The sequence below is a fragment of the Hippocampus guttulatus genome, chromosome 20, assembly GCF_054856545.1.
Source record: "Hippocampus guttulatus isolate MCC_2025c chromosome 20, RoL_Hgut_1.0, whole genome shotgun sequence".
NCBI classification, from domain to species: Eukaryota; Metazoa; Chordata; class Actinopteri; order Syngnathiformes; family Syngnathidae; genus Hippocampus; species Hippocampus guttulatus.
This window is the reverse complement of record NC_141280.1, coordinates 6,949,344-6,977,248: the sequence shown is the minus strand read 5'-3', so window position 1 is coordinate 6,977,248 and position 27,905 is coordinate 6,949,344. Positions and strand designations below refer to the sequence as shown.

The 27,905-nt window shown below is 44.4% G+C and overlaps 2 protein-coding genes across 5 annotated transcripts in view; both read right to left on the bottom strand.

Annotated features, from left to right (window-relative positions):
- The window catches only part of LOC147187798 (utrophin-like), a 95,774-nt gene extending 73,179 nt beyond the window's left edge, over positions 1-22,595 (bottom strand). For all 4 annotated transcript variants that reach the window (XM_086099846.1, XM_086099848.1, XM_086099847.1 and 1 more), the window contains exons 1-29: positions 22,202-22,595; positions 21,108-21,235; positions 13,994-14,055; positions 13,626-13,718; positions 13,060-13,137; positions 11,604-11,696; positions 11,264-11,436; positions 10,671-10,786; positions 10,411-10,577; positions 9,009-9,230; positions 8,054-8,235; positions 7,628-7,778; positions 7,363-7,482; positions 7,171-7,272; positions 6,903-7,010; positions 6,636-6,815; positions 6,295-6,452; positions 5,973-6,096; positions 5,803-5,890; positions 5,051-5,295; positions 4,761-4,920; positions 3,540-3,658; positions 2,531-2,668; positions 1,958-2,071; positions 1,662-1,817; positions 1,398-1,568; positions 1,072-1,278; positions 875-1,009; positions 97-246 (exon numbers count right to left, since the gene is read on the bottom strand). In XM_086099846.1, coding sequence (XP_085955972.1) covers positions 97-246; positions 875-1,009; positions 1,072-1,278; positions 1,398-1,568; positions 1,662-1,817; positions 1,958-2,071; positions 2,531-2,668; positions 3,540-3,658; positions 4,761-4,920; positions 5,051-5,295; positions 5,803-5,890; positions 5,973-6,096; positions 6,295-6,452; positions 6,636-6,815; positions 6,903-7,010; positions 7,171-7,272; positions 7,363-7,482; positions 7,628-7,778; positions 8,054-8,235; positions 9,009-9,230; positions 10,411-10,577; positions 10,671-10,786; positions 11,264-11,436; positions 11,604-11,696; positions 13,060-13,137; positions 13,626-13,718; positions 13,994-14,055; positions 21,108-21,180 — 3,885 coding nt within the window. In that variant the 5' untranslated portion in view covers positions 21,181-21,235; positions 22,202-22,595. The remainder of the gene's footprint in view (positions 1-96; positions 247-874; positions 1,010-1,071; positions 1,279-1,397; positions 1,569-1,661; positions 1,818-1,957; positions 2,072-2,530; positions 2,669-3,539; positions 3,659-4,760; positions 4,921-5,050; positions 5,296-5,802; positions 5,891-5,972; positions 6,097-6,294; positions 6,453-6,635; positions 6,816-6,902; positions 7,011-7,170; positions 7,273-7,362; positions 7,483-7,627; positions 7,779-8,053; positions 8,236-9,008; positions 9,231-10,410; positions 10,578-10,670; positions 10,787-11,263; positions 11,437-11,603; positions 11,697-13,059; positions 13,138-13,625; positions 13,719-13,993; positions 14,056-21,107; positions 21,236-22,201) is intronic.
- A 1,486-nt stretch (positions 22,596-24,081) lies between these two features.
- On the bottom strand, positions 24,082-26,847 carry LOC147187797 (C-type lectin domain family 11 member A-like). Its single transcript, XM_086101185.1, has 5 exons — positions 26,566-26,847; positions 26,097-26,211; positions 25,869-25,976; positions 25,707-25,790; positions 24,082-25,401 (listed from the first exon to the last, which is right to left on the bottom strand). Exons 1-5 carry the CDS (start codon positions 26,653-26,655, stop codon positions 24,989-24,991), a joined length of 810 nt encoding a protein of 269 aa, XP_085957311.1. The 5' UTR covers positions 26,656-26,847; the 3' UTR covers positions 24,082-24,988.
- Between the last annotated feature and the right edge of the window lie 1,058 nt (positions 26,848-27,905).

The window sequence follows — 27,905 nt, the reverse complement described above, 5'->3', positions numbered from 1 at the left end:
TATACAATACGGTGCATATGGCTCTCCGTTAAACATATATAAAAATGTAGTGTTGTATGCCTATACTGTATAAAGCTAAAAAAAAATAAAACTCACCTGTTGGTTTAGTTGCTCATAGCGGGAATTGAAGGCCTGGAGTTTCTCACCGATGAGCTCATCCAGGATGCCGCCATCGATCAGCGTCTGACCAAGCTCTCGGATTTGCGTCCGGTTGTCCGCCGGATGACGGAGCACGCCCTCTAAACTCTGGCAGGTGATTGGACGCGCAAGTCGAGAGAGTGAGAAAGCCAGTGAGAAAGCTAGCAATTAAATAAAGAAGTGAGAGACAATCGGGGGTTCATCCTTTATGTGAGATCTTTGAGTGGACTGTTTTGTGTGTGTGGGAGGCTCATTGTCTTCAAGAGACTTCATTACGTTTTTGAACAATGCAGCAGCAGTGGAGGGTGAAGCACAGTGTGACGTTAAGTGACTTTGACAGTGATGCTGCGGGCAGGCTACAGATATAGCAACCAGCCAGACACAGGCTGGGAGCTCGGCTCTCTCTGTAAGAGTTTACACCAGGAAGACAAAAGTCTTGGGACACACAAACCGAGACATTTTCGACAATTCTCTGCTATTCTAGTCATTAAGGCATGTTTGGATAGTGCGCTGTGGAAGACCACAAAATGTGCAGCACAATATAGACAGTCAACATCATTGGCATACAAATTCTTTATCTGACTAATATATGCACAGGAGTTGTGAAATGTCTTTATGTCTTCATGACATGTGTTATACCGGTGATATTTTGTGACCACGAGATCTTCATCTAAGTCATAAGACACAAATGAGGTAAACGGATGACAATGCGAGCGCGTCCGCGAGATGTTTGTACCTCGAGTGCTTCATGAACAACCTCTGTGCTCTCTGATAGACTTTCCGTGGCTTGGACCTTCTCCTCCAAGGTGTTGAGCCAGGTTTGCTCAATGTCCAAGAACTGCATCAGCTCCATCCAACATGACCACACCTCCTGCGTTACATGCAACGTTATATGCACTATTTCAGTGATTCCCAACCAGAGTGCAGATTTACCTCCAGGGTGTGGCACTTGCTCTTGAGGCGGTCGCAGAGCTTCTGGTAGTTCCCCAGAACGCCCTCCAGTTGTGCCGTCAGACCCTGCCCACCCCTTCCTCCGGCTCCAACACCACCAAGGGGTGCCGTCTTGGATACCAACATGTTGATGCTGTCCTTCAGGATCTTCACTTTCACCTCCTTCTGTAGCACGTCCTCTTTAGCCCTCTGAATTGAGAGTCACAGCATGTTGGGGGGGTTTTCGCATTTTTTCCACCGAACGCGGAAGAGTCTGTGACGTATACCCCATGATAAACAGGCGGTCGCTGCACGCGAAAAAATGTCACCTTCATTTCATCCAGCGCCGTCTCGAGCTCCTCCGGACTCATATACTCAAAGTCCCTCATTAAAAACTCCTCATCCACTTGAGTGATCCACTCCTGCATCTCCGCCAAGTCTTTCTTCAGGTTCCCCTGCTTCTCCTGACTTTCTAATAAACGATCCTGCTGGCTCAGCAACTGCAAAACAGATGTAAGTTGATATTCCAAACAAATTCGGAAGGTTAGCAACTCGACCAATTTATGACCTAGCTGTAAGTAAAAAGTTTCTACCTGTTTCGAAAGTGATTCCAATCGACTTCTAAACTCTCCCACCGTATGCTGCCCCCATTTGGCCAGCCGCGGCACCGCAGCCGCCTGCACGGCACTAATGTTTTCGTCCATCTGCTTCAACGCACTCTGCACGGACTCCATCTCGTTCACATAATCCTGCAACAAAGTTTACTTTCTATTGACACTGTCAGATGTGTCTTATTTAACCGTATGCATATTAGTGGCCTGAAATTAGTAGCATGCAGTAGATCTGTGTTCCTCATATTGTGTCAGCGCAATGAGTGCGTTGTTCTGACCTTGCAGTGACTCAATTCTTCCTGTAAGCTGTGCGTGTCAGTCGACCTTGTCGCATCTCGGGACAAAAGCTCCTGAACCGCCTCCAACCAGCGTTCAACCTCCGCCATCCGCACCTGAAGGCAACATTTTGATAGGATTGTACAATATTACAACAACAGGAAGCCCCTCTTTTATGAAGCGATCGTGTTCTTTTTTTAACGGCCTTTCGCAGTCCACAGGCAAGTTTGAATTTAGAGTAAGATGCCTGCAGCAAAATACCACTGGAAGTGATGCAGCGTAATCCGAGTAATATTAGTTGTTCCTTAGAGAGGACAAAGACTATATGCCTGTGTGTAATTACAGCAAACCCAAAGTGGGAGTGGAAAATAAACACCTTGAAACAAGCACACCGTGACTCTTATATTTGTGTATTTAGTAAGACTAAACCTGTTGCTTGTGACAGGGATACAACTATTTAGAAAACACTGTTTTTTTTACATGGCTTGTGTATCGCAGGTGGTCCTGGAACCAATGCAATAAACGAGGGCTCACTGTAATTAAAAAAATAAAAATAAAAAGATGTGGTCTTCTACCTGATTATCCTTCATGCTTCCCAGGATGCACTTAAGTGTTGCCAACTCCTCCCGGGCCTTGGTGGACAGCTGAGTCCATCTTTGCTGTTCAGCGGGATGGGAGGCTTTTTGCGTTTGTTCAATATCCAGACACAAACCCTAGAGGGGAAAAAAAAAGTTTCAATAATTAACTTAACAGCACATTGTTTTGCTGCAGTTTGCCTGCTTTACATAAGTTGAATATGGTTCTTTAATTTCACGTATTCCAGAGCCCCAACTATTTGTATACAAGCCATTAAAAAGTCAATTTGTCATTACATGTCCCTTTCAATAATTTTATCTGGAATTTTAAACTACTGAAGCTTATCACTTTGCCTTGAGACACTCTGTGTTCTGTCATGTGACTTGATATTGTTGTGTTTCCTTGACACTGACATGCATGTTGCATGTCACACGGTGCCCAGAATGGGACACCAACCCCCACCTTGCTGCCACCGCCGCCATAACAAGAGCTCAGACTGAGCCGCATTCCAATGCAGGATAACAAGGGAAGGGGGGTTTAAAAAAAATAATAATTATGTAAAATTTAAAAAGGAGAGATTATCCTATCCACAAACAAGAAGTGTACAGACTGAAATTTGAGTGCAAATGTGAAAACAAATAACTGCCAATTATATAGTTTCTAACTTGGAGGGGGGGGGGGGGGGGAAACTTCCCTGCCTGGTTCCCCTTCCTCCATGTTACCGCTAATCCTGTTCTAATTTGGGCCAATTTGAAACCATAACCATCCAAATTCAGCATATGGTGAGACTGAAAAAAGGCTTGCAGTGCATAGCAGCTGGCACACATTTTGTGTAACACTGTCACCTTGGTCATAATGTGAAAATTCATTCAACAAGCCAGATGTTCTAAACTATGTAGCCTTTGCATAAACGTCGTTGTAATAAATCACAATAAGAACGGCAGCATTTTGGTGGGGTGGGGGGGTGAAGAGCACATGTTAAAATTGCTCAATTTCAACTTTACCCACCTGTGCTCGCTGCACCGCCGCCTCAGCGGTTGCAACGTCGCTGACTCCTCGTCTCAGTGCGGCCAGCCTGGTCTCCAGCCCCTCCACCAGAATAGATCGAGCCTTGATAGCCTCCAGAACTAGAAATTAGATGAAGGCGTGGAGATTCACATTTCTGCTTTACCACCACACGGGGGCAGCGAGACGTTTTGAGTAGCGTGCATGGGTGAGGTTTCCCATCCTATTTTATGTTTGACAGCTTGTGTATTTAACACAGCCCATCATTACGCTGCTAAGGAGACAACATAAAACACAACCCTCCCTACTATTTGAAATGATGACATTCCTATTCCCTTCTTGTTTGTCTTCACAACTTGTCTTCCTCCTTTCCGAGTCATTAGCTGATGATTTCATACTTGAATAATGTGACAGTGTTTACATGCAGCGCAGCCACGAAGCAGCCGCGCCGGAATTGTGCCAAGCAAGGACGTGAACAAAGGCGCTCAAATTCTTATGTATTGGGGATTCAATCTATTTTGGAAAGGGGTTGTAACATTGTTCAAAACAAAGTGAAGCAATATGAACATTTTCCAGATGCACCCTACACAGAGCGATGACAGAGCCAACGAGCGACAAAAAAAAAATCCAGACCAAAAAGAGAACAGATTTTTTCCATGGCTCTTATCCAATTCTCTTTGCTTGAGCGCAGAAGAAGAATGCAAGCACACACCTGGGCCTGAGGTCTCCGGGTCTCACCATACAAAATCAATGTAGTGGAGCCTATCATTTACGGAACGTCACATTGAAACACATGCTGCGCTTTTGAAAGTTTTCTTTCTTTCGATTGGGGATTCTGCCAAATGTCAGCAGTCTGGCAATCAATTACAGGATTCGGTGCTATACTGTACGTCCAAACAAGAACCATATTGTTTGGGAATGAAATCCCTGCCATTTGAAAAGACTTCATCGATGAAGAAATCAATCGGGGATTAGCGTAGACCCCTTAGTTCGTTCCTGAATTTTAATTCATTTTTACTGGTTTTATTTTGCAAAGTTCCTGGTAGCACCACTTTGGATCAGACTCATTTATCTTATTAAAGAGCACGTAGATGCAGACTGCTACGTGAGCTTCTCTCGGGGGCTTGTGTTATATTTTCATCTTTTATATGACATTAGTGGCTGATTTCATGTTGTAACTCGTGGCAGTTCGAATGTGACATGCGTGGAGGGGCAGGGGGGTACCTTGGCTGGCCTCCTGCTGTTTGCCCTCGAGTCGCTTTAAAGTGGAGGCGTGATGTGCCGACACCCCCACGGTGTTGTCTTTTAAAGAAGGCAGTGACTCCACATCTGCACAAATCTGTTCTAACTGTGTACCCAATGCACTGAGAGGGACCAGTCGGGACTAAAGGGACAAACACATACACACAAAGGGGTCATGAAACTTGGATTCAGGGTTATTATAATTATTATTATTACTAATGGCAGGTGGCCCCTGAAATATATCCCGCGTGAAAAATCGAGGTTTCCTGTACCTGACATTCTTCACCCAGGCTCCTGAGTTGGTCGCTGTCACACTTTTCGACGGCGTAAGTGGAGTCCAGCCATCCATCCAGTTCATCCAAGGCCCGATCCAGTCCTGCGAGCTCGGCCGACAGCGCCTTTAACCGAGTCTGGGCGTCCACTCTGTCGCGGGCCGCCTGCAGCTCCTTCGCGCACGCATCCAATTCGGTCTGGATCAGATCGACGTCCGCCCACACGGAGTCCATTTGCACGCCCTCTGAAGGCGCACAGGAAAAACAGTCAAATAAGTCAATTGACACAATTTTAAGTGTCTTTGTGCTCCTGAAAAAAAGGACACCACAACTGTGAGGCAATATAGAATAGATAAAAATTGAAAACAATAAAAGTCTGCTCAATATGAAGTATGCATAAAACCTAAAAAAATAAAAATCTACCTGCAGTATATAAAACAGAACTGAAAATGTGAACATCAAATTAAAGCAAAGACATTTATTTTGGATATTCTATTATGTTTACACATTCCGATATTCTTTTGAAAATGGCCATCAAATCATCATAAACTGGAGATCAAACTCCAGTGGAATGACGTGAAAGAAGTGTGACAGAAGATGAGACAGTCTGGGGAGGGCAAATCAATTTAATTGATTTTTTTCAATAGATTTTGTTCTGGACCCTCGGCACTCCTTTGAAGCTGTCAGGCAAAGACGTCGAAGGGTGCAAATTCCGTATTGATCTGTTGAAAGTGACAGCCTCATCACAATACCTCTCTCCAATTGCTCCATCAAGCCTTGACCTTCTTGGATCACTTGACCGATGGCAGCCTCCTTTGCTTGGAGTTCCACCTCGTGAGCCTAAAAAAAAAGCCCAAAGCGCATGTTTAACTGCCACGTTCTAACATGTCATAATCTAATCTTGCAGTCTGCCTCCTCCAACCTTGAGCTTTTCCTGCACATCCTGCACATCGGTTGCCGTGTCCGGTTGCGCGGAGGATATCGTTTGCGCGGCCGCCTTCCAATTTTTGATCCAGCTCAGATGGTCGGAAAGTTTATTTTCAAACCTGCCATATTTGGGCAACAGGTCTCAGAATCACAAAACGCACTTTATATCACGTACCACAACCTGTACTCAGTTTATATCATACATCTACATCACATATTTGTTGTTGCGGCTGGTCTGGCATGACTTTCTGACAAATCAATCAAATCAACCAAAGTTACCCCGAGTCAAAAAAAAACCCCAATCCTCAAGCACTTACGCCCTCCTGACTTCTATGTCCGTCTCCACCAGTCGTTTCTTGGGAGGAGCAGGAGGGGCAAGTTCCTGGTCGGTGGCCGAATCACCGGCGGCGATTGTCGTCATGACGACCGTTTCATCTACCTGAGTCATCCCGGCGTCAGTCACAGCTTCCATCACCTTAGTAGAGAGTGAGTCCATTAGTGAGTAAGAGCTGATTTTGCTTTTGCATTGGTCAATATGTAACCAATAGATTCTTTTTTTTTCGCAAGTCACACCAAAAAGATAATCAAAACACTTGTTAAGATGGGTCACTTCTCTCAAGGAACCATCATACTTAATGCAAACAATTGTTCAGCCGACCTGGAAGGAGCAGTCCTCCAGCCTCTGCACCAGCTTGTCCCATCGATGGGCCAAATCTTCAGCGTCCGCCTCAATAGTAGCGGCGGCCTCGCCGCTCCGTATTAACGACATCACATCCCGGCCCGCGTCGGAAAGTTGGTCGAGGGTCCTCTTCTTCTTTTCCATATCCTCCTTGAGAATCTAAACGTTTTCAGAACACGGCAATCACAAGGGACAGCCGGGTGAACCCGCAGGTGGCCTCCGGCAAAGAGCTCCCTCTTTACTTACAGCTAATTGCCGCGCTTTTGCATTGATTTCGTTTGGATTCTTAAAACTGCTTCGCTGCACTTCACTCAAGGCCTCTTCTTTTTCTTCCAACCATGCTCTAAATAAACTCTGCAGAAGTGAAAGCAGATATGGTGCTTGAGTCGACGAGTGTGTTTAAAATGCACATTTATTACCGCAGAGTTTTCCCATCGTGGTTTTTTTTTAATGGAAATATGTGCCTTGGCGCAGAAATGTTTGGAAACAATGTGAAATAGAAATTGTGTTCTACCTGATCCGACACCAGCTGCTGCCAAACCAGGAAGTCTTCCTGTAACTTGTGCCACCTCTCCTCTGTCCAGCGACAAACGGCTGCCCAGCGTTCACCCAAAGACTGAAAAAAAGCATTCGTGAAGTGAGGCTGCATTCAAATCTGGCTGACACTTTTTCGACACCTGACAGCAGAAGTCTCAGACTGGCTTACTTGGAGCTGCTCTTCCAGGGCGGCAGTGGCGCTCTCGCCACTGTTCTCATCCACAACCACCACCATGTGCGTTAAGGAGTTGACCTTCACCTGCTCAGCCTCCAGGTCATTCTGAAGCTCCTGAGAGGAGAAAAAAAATTGTCCTCACTAGTAAGACAGTTGATGAAACTAGAGCTAAAGTGTGCAGGTTTTCAGCAATGATCTACATTCAGGTCTGACAATCAATTCCACGTGTGTAAAAAAAAAAAAAAAAAGTGTCTTTTACTTTATGCTGCTCGATTCGTTGCTTATAGTCGTCGATGTCTTTTGCCGGCGACTCGGTCTCGATCTTTCTGATGCGGTCTTCTGTGCGAGTCAGCCAATCAGAAAGCTGCTGGAGTTGCTGCTGCTGGAGCTCCATCAGGACTTCGTGGAGCCTAAAAAACATTTTTTTTAAAAAGGCAAGAAAAAGGTGAGTGTGTGTCTTTGAAGCATTTGACACGTAAATAACAGACTGACTGCTGCAAGCCTTGGGGAAGGGGGGGTGGGGCTCACTGCTTATCAGTTGTCACCGTCACATTGCTTGCAGCCTTGCACATTCCTCACAGATGAAAGCCATAAACATCTGAGGTCAGAGCTCAGACCCATGACCTCTATCCCGCGGCGCATGTACGCTAATCGTTAAAAATGGCTTCAAATGGTGACGCTTTACCTGGCTTGGCGGTCCATGCTGGCCACGCGTAGGCTCTCCCAGCGGGAATTCAGCAGGCTCATCTGCTCCCGTATTTCATCTTCCACCTCTTCTGACAGGCTGCCCTGGGCGATGAGTTGATTGCCGGCTTGCAGGACGTTGCCCACGCTGCTCTGGTGAGCCGTCAGCTCCATCATGAAGTCCTTACGAAGTTGACAAGAGTCAAACGGTCACAATTTGCCAGGGAAATGAACTTGTTGCTGACATGCCTGAGAGCAGTGTTAGACTTGACGAGTTTAATGACAAGTTTGAATAGTCAAATAGTCATGAAAATGTCCTTTTCGAAGTTTTGGTGTGTGGTTCAGAACAAGATGCAATTTAGTTTGCGGTCCTAAAATTACAGTCAAGTAGCACAGCATTATTCTGTACCATTTTGTTGAGGACAACATTTTTTAATACCGCTTATTTTGTTCAGCATCAAGGGTCAGCTGGAGCATATGCCCAAATAGACTGATGACAACCCCGCCCCACACACACACACCTCCTCAACCCATTGTTGTACACACACTTACAATCAACAACGAGGCGCTCTAAAAACCCAAACAGCACAAGCACTTCTGCATGCTTTGCTGTCATGTTGGAAATTATTTTACCTCCTTCTTCTGTCTTCTCTCCATGACGGGCACACTAATGGTGAGCTAACTAAGCTGGTTAAATTAGTTGGTTGGCTAACTGCACATCACAACTGCACCGGATACACACTGATCCAAATATCATGGGGGGCAGGGGGGCAGGTTAATTTAAGCCACACCCAGAAATATCAGGAGAACTGTAATGGTGAAAGACAGTTTTAACGTTATTGACAAGTTGAATTCAACATGATCAAGCTAACTAGCCTTTGAGCTTTCTACTATCCCAGATGTCTGCTATAAGAGAGACCCCACCTAAGTGATGCCTCGTTCCCGTCCCCTCTCACCTCGTGCGTGTGAAATTGCTCTTTGACACCCTCCACGTCATCCAACACCTCGTCCTGGATCTGCAGGGTGTCCTCGGCTGACAGCAGCCAGGTCAGGACCTCCTCCAGGGTGGTCTGGTAGGTGTCTAAGTCGGCTTCCAGCATGCCGCCCTCCATCTCCCCTTCGAGCTCCGACAGGGCGTCAGGGGTCTCTGGCCGGGGGTTGCTGCCAGAGTCCTTCAGCTGCATATTGTGAGAAATATGAGGACCCATTCATAAGAATCACCTTTGAACTGATTGAGATTTTTTTCATATACAAGCCCCTGTTTTGTTTTGTTTTTTGTTCAATTACAATTAAGTGGCCCGTGGGACTGAGGGGATGATTTCATATCTTTTTTTTTTTTTAGGGTTTTTACAAAAAGCTCACTTTTTATTCGACTTGTGTTTCTCGTATGGCAATGGTTTCTAATCAGCTACTACTGCATTTTAAAATAGAAGCATCGGTTGAAAGGAGGGAGAGGCTGGAAGTGACTGCTCTGAGGTATGCGGCGCGACCTGCCCTGCAGTTAGGATTAAGAAGTATGCAGGCCTATTATGGGATGCTGGGAGGTGGCTGCCGACTTGCAGGGCAGGTCAAGCCGCAATCGGTCCGGCTCAGTCGCAACGAGACGACACTCTAGATGCAAAAAGTATCGGTCACTCAACAATGAAATCCATGGCAGATATTTTTCTGGTTGTCAAAGTGAAGAATGAGTCACTTGTTCACATGCAATGACTGCGCTTCCAAAAATGTCACAAATCCGGAAAAATCTTTTGCATGAAGTCACAAGGCAAAACCTTGCATCAAAAAAAATGGGGGAGGGCACCATTCCAAACAAAGAACCTCTATTCTGCATCTCCTGCATGGCTACAAAAGCAGCGGCATTAAACATCACTTCCTGTGGCGGGAGGAAGCGTGCCAGGAAAGTAACCCCCCACACACACACACATCAGGCCAATCAGATGCGCGAAAGTTTTCCATCGCCCCTTCCAAGGTGTGAAATGTGAAGCCAGAAGCAATGAATAAAACTTAAGAGGTGCTTTGGGGAGTTTTCTGACAACACCACAGATGTGACAATGTAAGCACAGTACGTTGAGCCACCATTTATGGTGGGGGGATATGTTCCAGACCCACTCAAAACTTTTTCTTACCATTTTACCTCTGCTACACATTTTTAACACATTTCAACCTTAAATTATGCTGAATCTCTTCGAGGGGGCCTCGGTGCTGCAGTATATTAGGACTTGTAAACACTACTCCACAACTCGTAAAAAAAAAAACTATAGCTGAAGAATATGCGATACAGTCTGGGCACGCTACACCCGGGGGAACACTATAGTGTGTAAAAGTCTTAAAACAACATGCTTTGTTGTCAGGAGTTACCTGTGCACCGAGGCCCGGACACGAATCTTCGGCCTCCACTTTGAATCTGCGCGGGAGCGTCTCCACTTCTCGGATAGACTCCATGTTGACGTCTTTGGGTAGCGCCGCGAACAGCGACGTCACGTACAGGAGGATGGATTTCTTATCTGGTAACTGCACAGCCACGTCTAGAAGAGAACAGATTACGCGATGTGAAGATGGCAGAAAAAACACAGGTGGGGTATTTCGTAAGAAACACTTGAAGAGTGGAATGGGCTCACCTTCAGGATCCAGTAGCCTTTCGATAGCCAGCTGGTCTTTGGCTACAGTGAAAGCATGCTCCAGACGCTCAACAGGCCTCATTTGGACAACACCATCCCAACTGAATGCATTTGGCCTCCATATGAAATGGCAAATCAATCCAAATTTAGGATCCAAGTATTTCCCCACATACACAGAATATATCAATATGGACCGGATTTACAGTATGGAGTTAATGCTACCCTAAGAGAAAAGACGATGTGGGGGGAGGTGAGTGGAGTGTGGAATGTACGGGATCAGTGATCCACATCAACCCTGGCCCGAGTCTAAACCAACACTAGCCTTTCTCACAACTCAAAAGTCCCCAGAGTATGTGTGCAACAGTTAAGGACAAGGGTTACAGAACGAGGAGGGATGGGCTAACGAATACCCCTGATGCATTTTTGAAAAAAATAAAAACAAAAAAAATAAGCATGCTCTAAAAATTCAAACTATCTGAATTTAAAAAAAATAAAGGGTCAAAACAAAATAAAAACAAATTGTTATTTAAAAAAATAATAATAATTCCCAAACGCTGTTCTATATGACGGCAATTGAGGGGCACGCGCCTCACCTGAAGTGGTGCAGGATGGCGTTAAGAGCCAGACCGTCGGCCCAGCTGGTGGTGAAGTTCAGCACGTTGACCTCCAGGTAAGCGCGGGTGGACTGGCGTACCCAGCTCAGCAAGATCTTCTCGCTGTTGGTCTGCTGCAGGCTGGACATGACATCCTTCATGATGTCTTTCACCTGCGCGCATGATCAAGATGAATCACACAAAACGTGCATGTCAGATTGCATCCACTATTGAAACGCTTCAACTATCATGTAAAATGACCCCCCCCCATTAATCTCCGGGGTGTGTTCCAGACCCGACAGTGTAGGTCCACATTCAGATTTTGAACACCTGTGCTCACCTGCCAGTGAAGAATAATGCTCCAGATGAGTCCCAAAGTGAGCTTGTGGTTCCCATCAACGATGTCGGTTCCGCCAATATTCACCAGATCCACCTGATGATCCAGACAAACACCAATTATTATTTGGGGAGAGATATGATTCGTAATAGGGTTACGGGTTATAAATATAATTCGGGGTATGACTCGAAACATAAAGCCGAAAACAACATAACATGATCTGACAAGTCTGCTAGCTTGATGCTAACACACAAATCAAAACAGTACAAACAGGCTAACAAAACTAGCACTGATGTCACGGTAGGGTTACACATTTTTCAACACAAATAATGCAAGTTAAAAACATGGAATCAAACTGCATCTTGCTGAGCAGTTGTGACCATCTTGTTTTTGTGTATACATACAGTATATGCCTACGTCCGCCTCACAGTGCAGAGGTGAACGGTTCGATTCCGGCTCCAGCTTTCCTGTGGGGAGTTTGCATGTTCTCCCCGTGCCTGCGCGGGTTTTCTCCGGGTACTCTGGTTCCCTCCCACATTCCAAAAACATGCATGGCTGGCTGATTGAACACTCTGAATTGTGCCTCGGTGTGAGTGTGTGCGCGAATGGTTGTTCATCTATGTGTGCACTGCGATTGGCTGGCAACCAATTCAGGGTGTACCCCACCTACTGCCTGAAGACAACTGGGATAGGCTCCAGCACGCCTACGACCTTCGTGAGGATAAGCGGATGAGAAAATGGATGGATGAATGGATATATGCCTTTATTATACTGCTCCCTTGTAGCCTAGGAACACAAACCACAAGGACCAATGCTATGAATGCACGAAATCAGTGTGCGCAAACTATTTAATTCTTGACATTTCATTTAATTATGTCATTACTCTATGTTCTTAGAAAAACAATACTCAGTGCTACTTTTTTTTGGGAAACTCCAAAAACAAACTCCTCCAAAAACACAAGAAGATGGAACGGATTAATGGTGTTTAAATTCACTTCAATGGGTAAGGATGATTTGCGATCAAGAAGTGTGAGCACAAAAGAATTAAACTCAAGCCAAGGCACCACCGCAGAAATTAGAGCGAGGCTACGCTGGACTTATTTGGACAGGATCAAGACGAAGCAAGGGGCGCGTGAGGTCATGTGTTTTGCTTGGTGACACCTCGCTCTACCACGGAGTCCACCTTTCATATCCCATTTCTGCTTCCAATTAGCTTCATTCTTCCGCTTCGCTTGCATCTCTCGCTCCATGTCCTTATATGTCTCACAGAAAAATGGCAACTGGGAACTCTCCAGGCCACATAGACAGGGAAGGAGGACATTTCATTTCAATTTGGGTCTTTTCCCGCTTGGAAAGAGACCAGCGTCGCCTGTCTAAAATCATGTTGAGCAAAACAGCTGCGATCCGTGCGAACCCTTTCGACTTTCAACGCCCCCCCAAAAAAGGGCAGCACACTTACATTGTTCTGATGCAGAACTTGAAGCACTTTGTTGACGTTGTTGAGCGCGTGTACTCTGGTGGAGCCTCGCTCTTTGGTCTGAAGAATAAGAATCACAGCACAATTAAGGATGATTGATTCGAGCACAATGCCCAGGAAGTCTTGGAAGAATCCCACATACATTCAGAGGAAATGATGGCAAATGGGACGGTCGGTAATAGACATTGTCAATTGCAACCACTCACAGCCAACGTTACAATGTGAGCTACTACTTGCTCGGAGAATCAATGCCTTCGCTTGAGAACTTCGGGGAAAGAATGCCGGGGCCTGAATTGCAAGCAGCTGCAAATCTTTTATGAGACGCTACGCTGACTGACAGAATTGTCAATTTATTGTTATTCGGGTATGAAGAGATTCAACGTATTACGCGCAGAGAGAGGGGCTTTTTCTGCAGCTGCAGGTACCCAAACGAGAGCTAGAATGGAAGGATCAAGAGCGGGAACTAAAAGACAATGCCGACATCGGTTGGTAAAGACTAAACAAATGGGCTAGGAGTTTTTTTTTTTTTAAACGCTCGGGTAACTGACCAGGACATGGCCAGTGAGGCCCTCCAACAGGTCAAGCAGCTTCCTCCCATCCCTCAGGTCGGAGAACATGTCCTTGATGGCTGTTTTACCCTCCTGGTCGGATGACACACAGCAAAACATCCACTTAATTACTCTCAGGGCCCAGAATATGCTCCAAAAAATTATTGCTGGCTAAGGCCCACGACCCTCATGTGGTTAAGTGGTGCACAAAATGAATGGATGGATGCTATGAAGGCACTGCTGAACATGAAAAAGAAAATCACATCGTAGATAAAAAAAAATAATAATAACCTGAATTACAGGAACTAACTTGTGTTGAGTAAACAAACAAAAAAGAAAAAGAAAAAGTATTACAGTACAATTTTTACCTTTGAGAACTGTGCATTTATCCACTTGGTGAATGTTTTCTTCTGCACCAAATCATGTTCATCTGTGGGCAAGAAAAAACAAAGAGGCTTTTATTTAACATTGGAGTTAATTATGGTATATTTTAGTGGTCCTTGGTCTTAAAAAAATGTTTTAAGAAAAAAAAATAAAGGAAGATGACCACAACTGTCTCTTGCTAATTCATTACACGCCATAAAAGCTCCAGCCTGGAATAAAAGCACACATGAAGATGAAATCCAAACTGCCATTAGTGGTGAATAACCACGCATTCTCCATCAGGAAATCATTGGCGCTTTCACTTCTGTTGAAGTGAATCCTTCCTATGCACAATTAATGTGGTGCATCCAAAAGGAATAAAAAATGTTAATTACGTTTTATATGTGATGGGGAGAAAAAAAACTTGGAAAGGGGGTTGGTGGAAAAAAGAAAAGTGTATGAGTGCGTGTATGTGGTTAAGTGGCACCGTCGTGACACGGGCTGCTGCATAAAAACACCATGAACCGAACAAAAGGTCAGAGGTTATGATCATCGAGCCCCCGCGGTTGTCTGCTTCTTTGTGTCCGTGTGGCCACTTGCTGGCTGGCTGGAAAAATAACATACCACGTGGAGGCCAAGGATGGCTATTCGGGCACGGTTATCTTGGCTCCAACTCATCGCCGTTAACTTTTCTCCCGGAACCATCCATCTTGCCGCCCCCGCAGCACAATAATGCCAATTCATACGCGCCTGCTCCTGACCGGTTTTGGAGTATCAAACGGTTAAAGCTCAAGGTAGTATTGTGTCGTGTGGAGACTCCATGGGGAGTGTATGTAAACAACATTGAAGAGACATTACCCAGGTCCTCTTTAGTCACTTTACTTATGGCTGCTTACATATTGTATGTACAGTCAAACGAGTGCTTAAGCCAAGCCTGTAAATAACATACTGCACCACTTAGCTTTGACACTTATATGACTAAGAAAACATTCAGAGGCACGGCTAAAATAACCAGGTGCGCTTCTCTTCAGTGGGCAATGGTTGGCGATTCCAAAACCAAACGTTTTGGAAAACTATGCTTCAAAAAGGTTGAACCACTGAGGGCCAGCTAGTTAATTTTTGATTGACACAGTCACCCCGACGTGCTGCCAATGTGTACAGCAAAAGTCTCTGGTCCCCTCCGATTGGCCAAACAGGAAGTCGAGATTGCATCGAGGCCGCGTAATCCCTCTGGTGTATTCCCACGGCTCACTGGGCACACACGCGGCCTCGGTTTACTGGATGTACACACGGAACAATGCGTTTCCGCTGACGAGGCAACTTTTTAGTTGCGCACGTGACACCGTTAGAATGTTTTCATCTCAATACTACCGTCAGAATTTGCGGCGGCTTTGCAAATGCTGGCAGCTACTTGGAGGAAAAAAAAGACAGGAAGTTGGGTCAGTTGGTGGAAATCAAGATCATAGATTAATAAAAAAGTAACAGCAAGGACAAAAAGTGTATGTTTCTGTCTTTGCGTACACGGCTCACAGAAGGTGAGGGATATTGGACTTGCATACAAACATTAGCTTAGTAATTAGACATTGCTAGCGAGGGAAAAATTAACAAAACGTCGCCGCTGTAAGGAATGCAATTCGTACACAAAAGGATCTCCTGTAATAAAAACTATTAGATTGGTCCCACTGCTGCTCTGCGGTTCTTTTTTTTTCAAAGATAGGTTACATAATCCACCCTGAGAGAATTGTGAGCGTGAGGGATTCACCCGTGAGCAAACTGGATCACAAAAATAAAAAATAAAACGTCACACAGGAACCCTAAAACAGTTGGCTGGAAAAACACACACACATTTCACAGGTGGACAAATCTCATGACCTCAGGGCAGGAAGAGCCGAGGTGGAAATCAAACACACGACACTAGTTTCCATGGCAACCCCACATTGTAAACACGGATGAACAAACAAGGGCAATTTACAAGCCAGGCCACGCTTCCTAAGTTCACATGGTTCCAACCCGGTGATTGTCCTAATCGAAGCTTTAACAAAATCCTGCCTCCCAGTGACCACAGTTAACCCATTAACCATGCGGTCACATGATCTCCAAGACATCCCATCCACTGGGTTGGGGGGGTTATGCAGTTCTCATTTTTCAAGGGAAGATTTTCTCCCTGCCCAGGATGAACTTCACCTTGACAGTCAACAGTCCACACAATGGCGGTCTTCTAGTCATCTGTTCATTGTGCGTCACTAAACTAACCCCTCCCGGAAACAAAAGCGCTTTCACCAAACAACCCACAGCGGAGATGAACTCTCCCTTTTGCCTGTGTAGGATGCGAAGAATGCACAGAATTCGCAGAATTCCCAAATGTATTCCTCCCTCCTCCCCTCCAGTGGTCACTTGTCTCAGCTTGTCCCAGCCGGCCCGTCCGTGCCTTGTTGACATGCTTTGGCTCGCCAAAGATCTGGGAACTTGTAAGGCCAGAACCTTTCATCGTCATCAAAACCGTCATCTCCAGAGAACCGCTGAAAAACACCAAGTAAGTGACGCATGCAACAAATTGATGGCGTTACATTCCTACAGCAGCATCATAAATTCATACTTTAGTCGGAAGGCACCATAGTCTACGCAAAACATTTATTTGAAAGAAAAAGAAAGTGGACTGAGTACCAAGCCTTGTGAAATGCCACCAGTTTTCTACAGTGAGCCATTGTGACATTTACGTAGGGCACAGGTGCCCCACCTTTTTTCCTTTTTTAACAGAAGATCTACTTTTCAAGCCAAACAACTTTCGCGATCGACCGTTACCGCACATGCACGCATACTCAAATGCGTGCGTTGGCGCGCATGTGCATGGGTGCGCTCAGTTTAAGAGTGCGACTCTACAGGGTTATCGCTGTGCACAGACAACCTTGTGAGGAGTTCTGAGGAACTACAGAGCCCTGACCTCAACCTCATCAAGCACCATGTTAGAACTCTTACATTCCGGTATATGTCGAAAATCTTCCCAGAAGGCTGGAAACTTTTGCAGCTCCAACTAACAGGGCGACAATGGAATCACTGGAGCAATTACCCAAACAGCAAAAGCTAACAGCAAAAAAATAAAATAAAACCTTGCTTAGAGTTCCTCCCGTGGAGTCTGAGCCCACGTTCGGCCATCTTTTAAACACAGTTCACTCAAATCAGTCGCCACAGACTCAAAGAAATTTCAACATTCCAACCCGCGTGCTCTCCCTTCTACTCTTTCTTAGCCAGACAGCAAAGGAAGGACCAGAAGAATGCAGAAGAGGCACAACAGAAGAGAACAGGACAGAGCAGGCGGAGGGTGGGGGAATGCATGGTGATGCATGGTGGAACAGCGGGATGAAGGGGGGGGGGGGAGAACACAGATAAAGTCAGTGTTCAGAGCCACCCCAGCATGTAAGAGCGATGGGATGACAGATTACACATTCAGAAACAACACGCTAACCTTGCATAGTAGTACCTTGACTTATGAGTCCGTCCCCCAGGTTTTTCAAGTTAGAAGCTATCCATTGGTCAATTTTATGTCATACTTGTGCTCACTTGATAAATAGGCGTGCTAAAAGAAAGGCTTGGGGGATGCCTGAGTTCGCAAACGAGAGGGGTCGGCTCACCTAGCTTACTACCTGGCTACATTGTTAGCCGCTCTGTGTTGAGTGACTCGGCGTCAGTTGTGGCAAACGGCGGGTCATGAGGGAATATTTGCTCGTGTTTATCTGTTCCCTTTGTTCAATAAAGAACTTGAAAGTGGACTGGGGGCTGTGTCCATGGGGGGAGCGCCGGTATGCTAAATTTGTTTAGCTAACAATGACTACTTTACTGTCGACGTGCAGTTGTGGAACATAAGGCAGTTTGACATGATACAACAAATCATGCTTATTTTTTTATTCATGTTTGTGGCGTAAAATAGAAGTATTTTATGCTCTTTATCATAACGGCAGTATACAGTGTGTTGGTGTCATGGCAATGCATGATCTTTTTTTTGTTGGGCCCGGGGAGCATCCAACTTTCTAACTCGGGTCTTGAGTTAAAACATTTCGGATAACTTGACTAATTAAGTTAGCTGAGTCAACCAGGCTTGTTTTTGCTTCAAGCACTCGTCAGGACATCAGATTAAAATGGATAAAGAGCTCCATTTTAGCTTTGCACTTACCGACGGGGAATATTTCAGCCTTGTGTTTCCTCCTGAAAAAGTTGCGTTTTCTCCATGACGTCCACTTACTGAAATTCATCTCACAAAAAGTAACGAAACAAACAAACGCAGATGATGAAAACAGTAGGGTAGCAGGCGACGGTAGGACAGTGCAAACCAAAAGAGGAAGTAGGAGGTGTGAGAGGTTTTTTTTTTTTTTCTATAGGTGCTTTGAGTTGGGGTGCTGTTCTGCTTCGGCTGCTGTGCTGTCACACACATGCGCGGGGTCCACATACACACAAACATTCAATGGGTGGGTGAGAAAATGAAGTCGTATAAGGATCGGCAAAGAAAACATGACCCAAAGGGACTTGGTCCCAACATCCGGGACACTGCACCAACACTCTATATTAAAAAGAACAGCTCAGAGGGGAAACTGAACAAACGTTTCGCGCAGTGAGAGTGAAATGGAAAGCAAGGGAAGTTCAGTTTTCCTGTGTTTTGTATTCTCTCTTTCTTTCCTCGACATGGAGGAAGTAAACGAGGAAAATCATCCGGCTTTAGTGAGCCGATGTCCTAAAGAAAGCAACAAGTATGCGCTTGCAGTCCCAACTGAGGAGGAGTGAAAGTGAGCAATGACACTGGACCAAGAAGCCCAGAGACAAAAAAGGGAATTTCCACTGGACTGAATTAGTCATGCTGCTGCCGAGAGGCTTCCCATACCTCCATCATTCCGTCCTGGAATCACCCTCTTAAACAGAGCGGGTTTACACTCAAATTGATAAAAAGGCCGAACTTAACACCTGTCATCTGTCTATCAAATACGACTACATCATCAAGTATATTTTGTATGCCTTCACAAATACAAAATATGGTAGCTGGAATATCCCTACCAGGACATCACGGGGCATAAAAACATGAAACTGATTTCATGGGATGACAACGAGGCACTCTAAAGTGACCATGCCACAGTGAAGCCCCTGTCCACATGCTGGACACATTCTAAACGATGACCTTTAAAACCAAGGTATGTACCAAACTGTGACATTCACCCCTCGCAATTATCAAGACAATTCAAGACCATAACACAAAAAAAAAATATGACTGCCATGAACCAACTGTTCTTTAGTGTACGGTACTTGCACGCACGCACACATCAACAGTTGTACAACTTTGACAATCAGACGGAAAATGTCACTGCAGATGGTTTCGATACTTCCAAACTGTCACTGCAAGAGAGCACACAACACACACACACAGACACACATACGCCACACACACCAGCTGGAATGCATCCAATTACACGATCCACCCAAGTCATCACAAAACTTGACGCCACACCCTCCATTCGGTGACAATCACGTTCTACTCGGCGGCGGCATCCTCGTTCGTTTCACGTCACGCCCTAAAGTGCAAGCAGATGGTCAAAGACATGCAAGACGATGACGATGAACCGGGGAAAAACTGTGCGGGAACGACAGACCAAGTTACGAGTAACGAACAGGAGAGAGAAAGGCAAAGTGTAAGCATGGGGGCTGGGGGGGGGGGGTGATATTTGACCTCTCACATTTGTCTTCACTCAGGAATGAGCAGAGCGGGCGTGGGGTTAAAAACGCTGCGCCATGTGGCAAACTGTACCCTATCGAAGCCAATTAACTCAACAGTTAGCCCTCAATGCCTTATTTATCGTGGGATTGAATAACAAATTGACATGCGGCAAGTGTGTATATGTTTTCTGAACTGGGGGGGCTGGTGTCAGCTGCGAAAACACCCACCTGCCGGCCACACATGCAGCATCAACCTTAAAAGCTTGTGTTAGTAACACTTTTAAAAAAGCTCTTAGTTGGTACGTGAGCTCTGCATGCAGTGCGATTTAAAGCCGTTTCCTATGACTGAACCAAAACTTCACGTAATCCCCCTCACACACGCAGTATGAGACCTGCAGGATAGTAAAACCTTTCCTGTATTTTTTCCATGTGTTTTGGGGTCAGTGACGAAGCTACATGCCAAATTCCGCCCCCCCCCATCACATTATGCCATAAAAAAAAAGCATTACTTTGGGAGGGTGGGGGGTGGTGTTGCTAGGTAACCTGAATCTTTGCAAGAGCGGAGCCATTGTGGTTTGGACACAGACGTAAATTACAAACTGCGACGGCACAGTGGAATTCCTGGCGCGGGATCAGCGAGGCAGGGCAATCGGATAGGAAAGTAAAACTAGGAAGGGGGGGGGGGAGTTGCGAAAATATGCTAATTTTCGTTGAAGTGGTGACTTTCTATTCATTGCACTTATACAATACAATACAATACATGCATTATGAAGAACATTAGAACCACATTGCGTCACTGTCCATGCTCCATTCCAAATATGGTCATGTTTATATTCATCAATATTATTTGGTCTGGAAGACATCATCTGTTCAAATTGGACGCACTTATTCACCAATTTACGGTGTCGAAAATAGCCGGAGAGCAACGACAATAACTCTTGAACGCCCAATTGTCTGAGAATGGCGCGCCTCTACTCTCACTCTGCGGGAGCTGTGCCTCATTATGGTGCTTCTTGATTGTACTTCTGGGTGTTATTTTGACACATTTAACTCATTTGACATCTTTTTCCACTTGCGCATAGTGCCACTTGTATTCATTCCTTGAAAAGGAATTCTTTGACTATGGTGTGGAATGATCCAAGCAGGAAGTGATCAAATGGTAGCGCCTTTTTTTTTTTTTTGGCATCTCACCATTCTCGATTGATCACATTTAGGTGACTTTCTCTTTGTCCTTTCCAACAAGTATCTCCGGTTGTGCCTCCAAAACTGCTCTTCACTACTGGCTCGACGCTGGAAAGTGAAACTATTCAAACCCACCCAAGGAATTTTGAAGATAATTGCTTAAAACCTGCCATGGTTGAGAACTGTCCATAAATTAAACAATATTGCATCAAAACTGACCCCTACACCAATAACCGAACCTACCTGATCGCGACTTGATGATGTCACTGAACTCCTCGTTGGCTCCGCCTTCCGCAAAGTCGCTGAGTGATGCCATGGTTGCAAATCAAGCCCGGCGAGCGTGGCTTTGCTTGTTCAAGGCAACGCTGCACCTGCAAGCGTCAAGTCAATATTCACATAAAACCCACTCAAATCACATATTTTTGTAACATTGACACATACATCAGCGAGGGGGAATCATTTTTCACAGAGATGCATACAATACAGCGAAACAAAATATATATATATGTACAGTGTTTGTGACTTGTCCGACACAAAAAACAGGAAATATCAGTCAATTTATATACAGACAGTGATGTACTGCAGAAGGAGATCTCAGCTCCTCAAAAAGGCAATAATAACATTACAGTACTCATTCGCTGCAGATGATAAAGACTATATGCCTTCATTGTCTACATGTGTAGCGCCACTCTGTGTGTGCAAACCTCTGTTGCCCCAACACTGATGCTACTCGGGAGTGGCAATAAACTGCTTCAGCGTATTTTGGGAAAAATTTTTAACACTATCTGTGAAAAGGTTGCTTGTTGTTATGCGAGTTGAGTTCGTCGCCATCACACAGCGCTCGTATCTGTAGTCTGAGCTCACTCGTTTGTTGTAAGTCGGCTATCTTGTATGCTTGTTGATAGCTTTCCTGGGTTTTTTTTGTTTGTTTGTTTTTAGTGTGTTCAATAAATTGAGTCTTTAATTTTCAAATTGGCACCCATGCCTAAAAGGATCATGAGAGGGAAGAAGCATGATGAGCTTTCATATCAGTGTTATTCTCTCCCATGATTTTAAAAGGGTAAATATTCTGCAGGAGCCAGAAGGGTGTTGTTACCTGTTGAGTATAAACACCTTCACCTGAGGATGTGTGTGTGTGTGTGTGTGTGTGTGTGTACTGCCCCTTTAAATCAGTCACTTTTCCAGTTCCTCTTCCATTGGTTTGACCAAAAAAAAAAGACAACACAAAGTGAGGAGACGCAATCAAAACGTTTGGAAATGACATTCTAAAACGTTGACTTTTTTATGATTTCTGCTAGCAATGTTATATTTAGTATATCGAGCCCAAGACAACTCACCTCTGCTGTCAGCGGGAGGAATTAAGGGAGACGTGCGGCGCCTCAAAAAACAAGTCCAAACCGTCCGAATAGAGCCTCAAAGTGACAAACCGAATCATGGAAACCTTAAAAGTAGATTACGTTAAAGAAGAGCTTCAGACATTTTCAAGGTACAACGTACTCTCTCTTGAGAAAATTCATGAGAAAACTCCCAACATAGGTCCAGTGCGAGAATCCAAAAAATGCGAGGAAAAGTCTTAGTTGGACTTTTCTTTTTTTCGTGGTCGAGGTAAAATCCAACCGTCGTAGTCTTGAACCCACGCGACGATATGTCCTGTTTGAAAATGTGAAAGATTGTTGAAGTGCGTGAAAAACGTGGAATGTGTGGGGAGTCAGCCGCGACTCACAACTTTGTTCCTGGTGGTGTTTTTTTTACCGCTTCTGTGGCCAGTGGTTGTCAAGTTACATTGTGAGGACTGGAGAAAAGCAAAAATGCTAATCGTTTTTCAAAATAAAATGTTTTATGTCGCTTGATGGGTGGGGGTAAAAATTTGGAAGCACGCTTCGGTTTCATATTTTATTTCATTTAATACCTGTCTTGTTTTTCAATCCTTACTTTTAAATCCAAACAATAACTACTCACAGTGTGGAGTCGATCTAGTTCAAGCCTCACAATGTTCCTTTTATGTTGAAATATAAAAACAGGAGACGTGTTTCTCAACAATGGGCGCTTTGATGCTCCATCCTCAGCGCCACCCCCCACTCCCCCCACTTTGCTGAAGTTTCCCGACGCCACGATGGAAACATGGCGCGATGGATGTCACGTGAACTAACACTAACCAATCCATTAATTTTAATTATTATTTTTAAATAACCTAATTAAGGTTGAGTATAATTGATTTCGTCTTAAACAGAAAACACATCCAATGTGAGAATAAGATTTATTAATATACCATTTATGCAATGAAGACAAGTCAAACAATAACCAATATTGGATATCCCGTACAATGTACAACATATAATACAGTGTACACCAAACATCATGAACCATTTATGACTTTAATGCTTTTTTTGGTGGGGGGGTTGCACTCCACTTTGTGCATGTGCAAAAGTCTACATCGTTAAAATGAGAATGAAATAAATTATAGATCCATGGGGAGAATTTCTGCAGCTTTGTGAATAAAGCAGGGATGTTGATCGTCCAGCAGTCTGGCAGGCCTCCAACTTCTTGGTTGTCAAGGCCCCCTTGTGGATGCTTCCTCAACACAGCTCAGTTACACAAACCAGATGGCTCAACACGCCTATGGAAAGCTTGTTTGAGCATTTATTCAATATCCTGGATAAATGCTAGAGGCCCGTGTTCTGGTGCTATTTGTTCTCATGAGAAAGACAATTCAGCGCACTCATAGAACAACTGCATGTTGCAAGTCACATTTTCTCTGGTACTGTCTTGCATTACTTTGATATTTCTGCAAACTACTTGGACAACTTTGGCATTTGTGTGCAAAAAAATGTATTAGTATTCCCCAATTGTCAAAGATACCTATCTGGGACCCTTGTTGCGTTACACTCAATGACAAAAGAATGGTATGATCCTTTTTGCATGGACGCTCTGTGAGGGCCTCACCGAATAGGCGCTCGGTCAATTTTTAGCATCATATCAGTGTCATAAGGAACTTATTGTGATTTCCTAAGCTTGTTTGATGTATTAATGTCTATATTAAACCTGCTTTGGCCTGGTGTCACAAAAATTTTTTGGGGGGTTGTGCTTTATTATTGCAGGTCACCGGTGAGGTGAGATTGTCTTTGTGTGTGAGTGTGTGAAATCGTCTCAGTTCATTCATGTATCCCAATAGAAAACATTGAATGGGATGTTTCTACAAAACAGAGACCGACACACATTTTGTTTCACTCAAATGTATTTAACTCACACATGTTCTGCATTTGATTATGTTAGTACTTTTCAATGGAGGTACAAGCAGATTTATTTGCATTTATTGTGGATGGTTAGTTTCTGACGCCTAGTGGTGACCATTGCACACAACAAATTAAAATGGCATCTATCCATCCATCTTTTATACTGCTAGCCTTTATTTGTATAGATCTGTTGGGAAAACAAACATAGTCTATTGTGTACGGAATAATCATTGCGACAAAAAGTATCGAAAACACAAGATGACATATTTTGTCATGTCGCTCAATGTAAAAATATTTCTGTGGTAGAAAATGTGTCACGCATGTAAAGGTGTGCATGCAAAACAGTTCAGGGACTAAAATATCCCCGGCATCATCACTGACTTGACTGACTGTCGTCATAACACAAAGTTTATGTGGTATTTATTTTTAGATGCCTTAACCTTAATGTTTAACTCATTCACTCCCAAAGACGTTTTTAAACGTCTTTTCAGACCTGGTCTAGAATTGGCTGGTACTGAATGAGTTAATTAAGTAAGGCTAGATTTTCACGTTACCAGACACGTCACCAATCAGAAATTTTCTTCTGTGTGTATAATTCAGTGTTTGTAAGAGAATGAAAGTGAACATTCTCTTCACTAAAGTTAGCTAAGCTCAGTATTGCTAGTGTAGCCACTACAAGTGCAGCTAGCTTGACCTCAATTAGCCAGCTATGTATCGTTAGCTACTTAACTATAGCTATCCAGTTAACTATAAGAGAAGACTAATGTGGGTTTAAAATGTGTTTAATTGTGTGCGCTGCTGAGTTTGTAGGTAATGGCCCATGGAGCTATCACCTTGGTGACGGCGATTTTGTCTCCAGCCTGGAGTTCAAATGCAGAGCTATGGTTTCACCTAAAGCGCTACCCTGTCATCAAACTCACACATGTAGTTCATGGCCCTGTCGCAGTAGTGGTCCCACCAGTCACCGTCATCTGACGCCATAGCCACGCAGTTCTCACGCTTGCCGCCGTCCGGCTGGCCGGACAGGAAGTGCCTGCGCCACTGGAAGTAGGAGACGGGGGCGCCGTCGTCAAACATGTACACGCCCTCGGTCGCCAGGTCGTTGACGCCAAGCCAAACGGGCCAATTGCCCGGTCGGAAGAAAGACTTGACGTAGTCGGCCAGCGCCTCCTGCTCACGGCGGTCTCGCGGCATGGCCATGCGACCCCCGCGTTCCAGGCACTTCCTGGAAGCACCTGCATAGTCCTCATAGTTGTGGTACACAAGGTAGCATTTGTACCCCACACGCAGGCCCCTCTGGCAACCTGATTGTCGGAGAAAAAATTCAGATGTTGGTATTATTATCTCAGCCATTTTGTACTGAGCACCTGTTACATTAATTTTTATTGTCTGATTAGCCATAGCTAGCAGGGCAGGTATATTTAGTCATAGGTTCCTGGAGCTAAAAGGTTCCTGGACCTCTCAAAAGTACTACCCATCTCCCTAGCAGGGTCTTCTTTCTGCCCTGAGAACTAAATTTGTAATATCTGGTCCTCAAAATGTTCCTAGAGCAAATATATTCCATATAAAACCAAGCAAATTGTCTGAAATGGTGTAAAAAGAAGCCTACCTTCCAGTCTTCCAGTCTCTTTGCGATTGTCTTTGCTGTGTTGGAAGACTTCGTGGATTTCGTCCTCCAGCTCTGCCACCTTGGCTGCAGTGTTGGTGAACGAAGAGAAAACATCAGTGGAACCAGGAAGTGACACCAGTTAGCATTAGCGTGACTTGGTACCATCCATCCTGGATAGACGCTCAATTAGTTGGTCCATGCTAACATCCAGGGTGTAGTGGCCCACGTTGAGCTTGTGGATGGCCTGATCCATCCCAGCCAGTCTGGACACTGTGGAAGAAAACGACACAATGTTACTCCGTTAAGAAATTTGCATGGTGGGGCAAATTATAAAATGTTCAACAATTTAAAAATAAATGAATAAATAAAATAATTGGGATGCAGACGCACAAACATAGTTGTAGGAGGTTTCAAAGTCAGACGCAGCGTTTGTGGGCTCCACTTCCGATGTCGGAAGGATGTCGGGAACATCTCCTCTGGACTTTTTCACATCTGAAAAAGATTCCTGATACACACCCAAAAAAAACCCCACATAATATTATTATTTACATTGCCTTAAAATGATTTACGAGCTAAATGAACTATAAATAATACAATTAAAATGAGACAAAATTAAATTATTCTTTTAGTCACTTCTGCCCAACTCGGGGGGTGGGGGGGGGGGGTGTAACCATTCCCAATGTTATCCATTAATGATGTCATTGCTCCTGGGAATGGGTAGATCATTCAGGCAAAACTCCTCCTTGAGTGCACTGAATTTCACTTTTCAACACAATTTGAACAACAAATAACAGTATCGACAGAATTACATTATGTTGACTTGATACATTCAAAAGCTTCACTATAATATAATCCTGACCTGTGTTGGTTGCGGCGTCCCGGCAGGAAGACAGCAGCCCAGAGAACACAAACAAAACAGCAGAGCGAGCGACCTGGCGATGGGTCCCATTTTCAACCCCCAAACTTCTGGAAGAAGCAAACTAAGAATCCCACTCTCTCTCCAGTCTCCCTACCTCTCTCTCTCTTTCCTGCTTCACACCTCCCCCAGAGACCCAGCAGGAATACTGGAAAAAATGATCTAAAAAATGATGTCAATTTCCAAATATTGTGATTTCATCCCCCCTGGCTGCCCTGTAATCCATTTACTTCTCTTGTTTTGCTTTCAGGGCGTCACTTGCTAGTTGCCAAACAGGAAAGCCTTTTGGGTTTTCCTGTCCCTATCCCATTTCCACTCTTTGTGGACAAGATTAAGGTGCTGTAAAAATAAATAAATAAATAATTCAAAGACAAGAACGCTGGATTTTGGTTTTGGAATGGGGTATGTCCCTTCGCTGATCTTATTTTATTTGAGCGTATCTTTCTTAATTTTTTTCAGCATAGCTTTCTTTCCTGTGATTTCATTGTTCGGTTTTGCCATTGGTTTTGATAAGCAGATCCGTTATAGTCCATAAATATCTATTTTTATCTTAAATTTATCCAACTTAGGACTCTGTTGCATTTACTAGCAGTGTACAATGGTTACTTCAAAAACACAGATGTTATTTTGCTGTCTGTGCTAATTAAAACGCCACAAGAGCCTTGTTAGTCTTTTCAGAAGGGAATTGTGGTCTTTGGTCCACACTTCAACCTTCTAAACCACAATAAAGTCCATTTATTTGTGTAAACTAACAATGGAGGGAAAGGAGGAAAAACAATAAAATGTCTAATCGATGCTTTGGTTACTTGTTGCATTTTGATGACAAAATTAGAGTGAAGAGACTGACCCCTAAAACTTAACATTTCAGAATTTTGAGTGGGGAAAATATGTAGCAAATTTCCAATCCGGTTCAAATAGAAAGACATTGAAAAATTTAGCAGCACTGAGCTTCCATTTTTTTAGGCGGGAGCATTTATTGTTAAGATTTGTTAACTTATTTTTCCACTGTTTACACTGCGCCCTCCAACATGTAAGTTTGTTCCCTTGCTCGTAGACGTGAAACGGAATATTTGCACTTTGTCAATTCGGAATGATACAACCAATTTTTCAACGATGTTGCGATTTGCCAATTTACGTCTGGTGGAAGAAGGTAACCATTCAGGCTTCTGGAGGATGTTGTTGGCTGCAGGCGGCTGGTTCAGACAGAGGCACCTCAGTTCACTGCGCGCACCCACGCACGCACGCACGCACGCACGCACGCACGCACGCACGCACGCACACAC

What these genes read in the sequence shown, in the direction of transcription:
- LOC147187797 (XM_086101185.1), bottom strand. Translation starts at nt 26,655, where the DNA reads ATGGGACCCATCGCCAGGTCGCTCGCTCTGCTGTTTTGTTTGTGTTCT. An exon ending in GCGTCTATCCAGGATGGATG is followed by an intron (nt 25,791 to 25,868) that starts GTACCAAGTCAC and finishes CCAACACTGCAG; the next exon opens with CCAAGGTGGCAGAGCTGGAG. An exon ending in AGAGACTGGAAGACTGGAAG is followed by an intron (nt 25,402 to 25,706) that starts GTAGGCTTCTTT and finishes TCCGACAATCAG; the next exon opens with GTTGCCAGAGGGGCCTGCGT.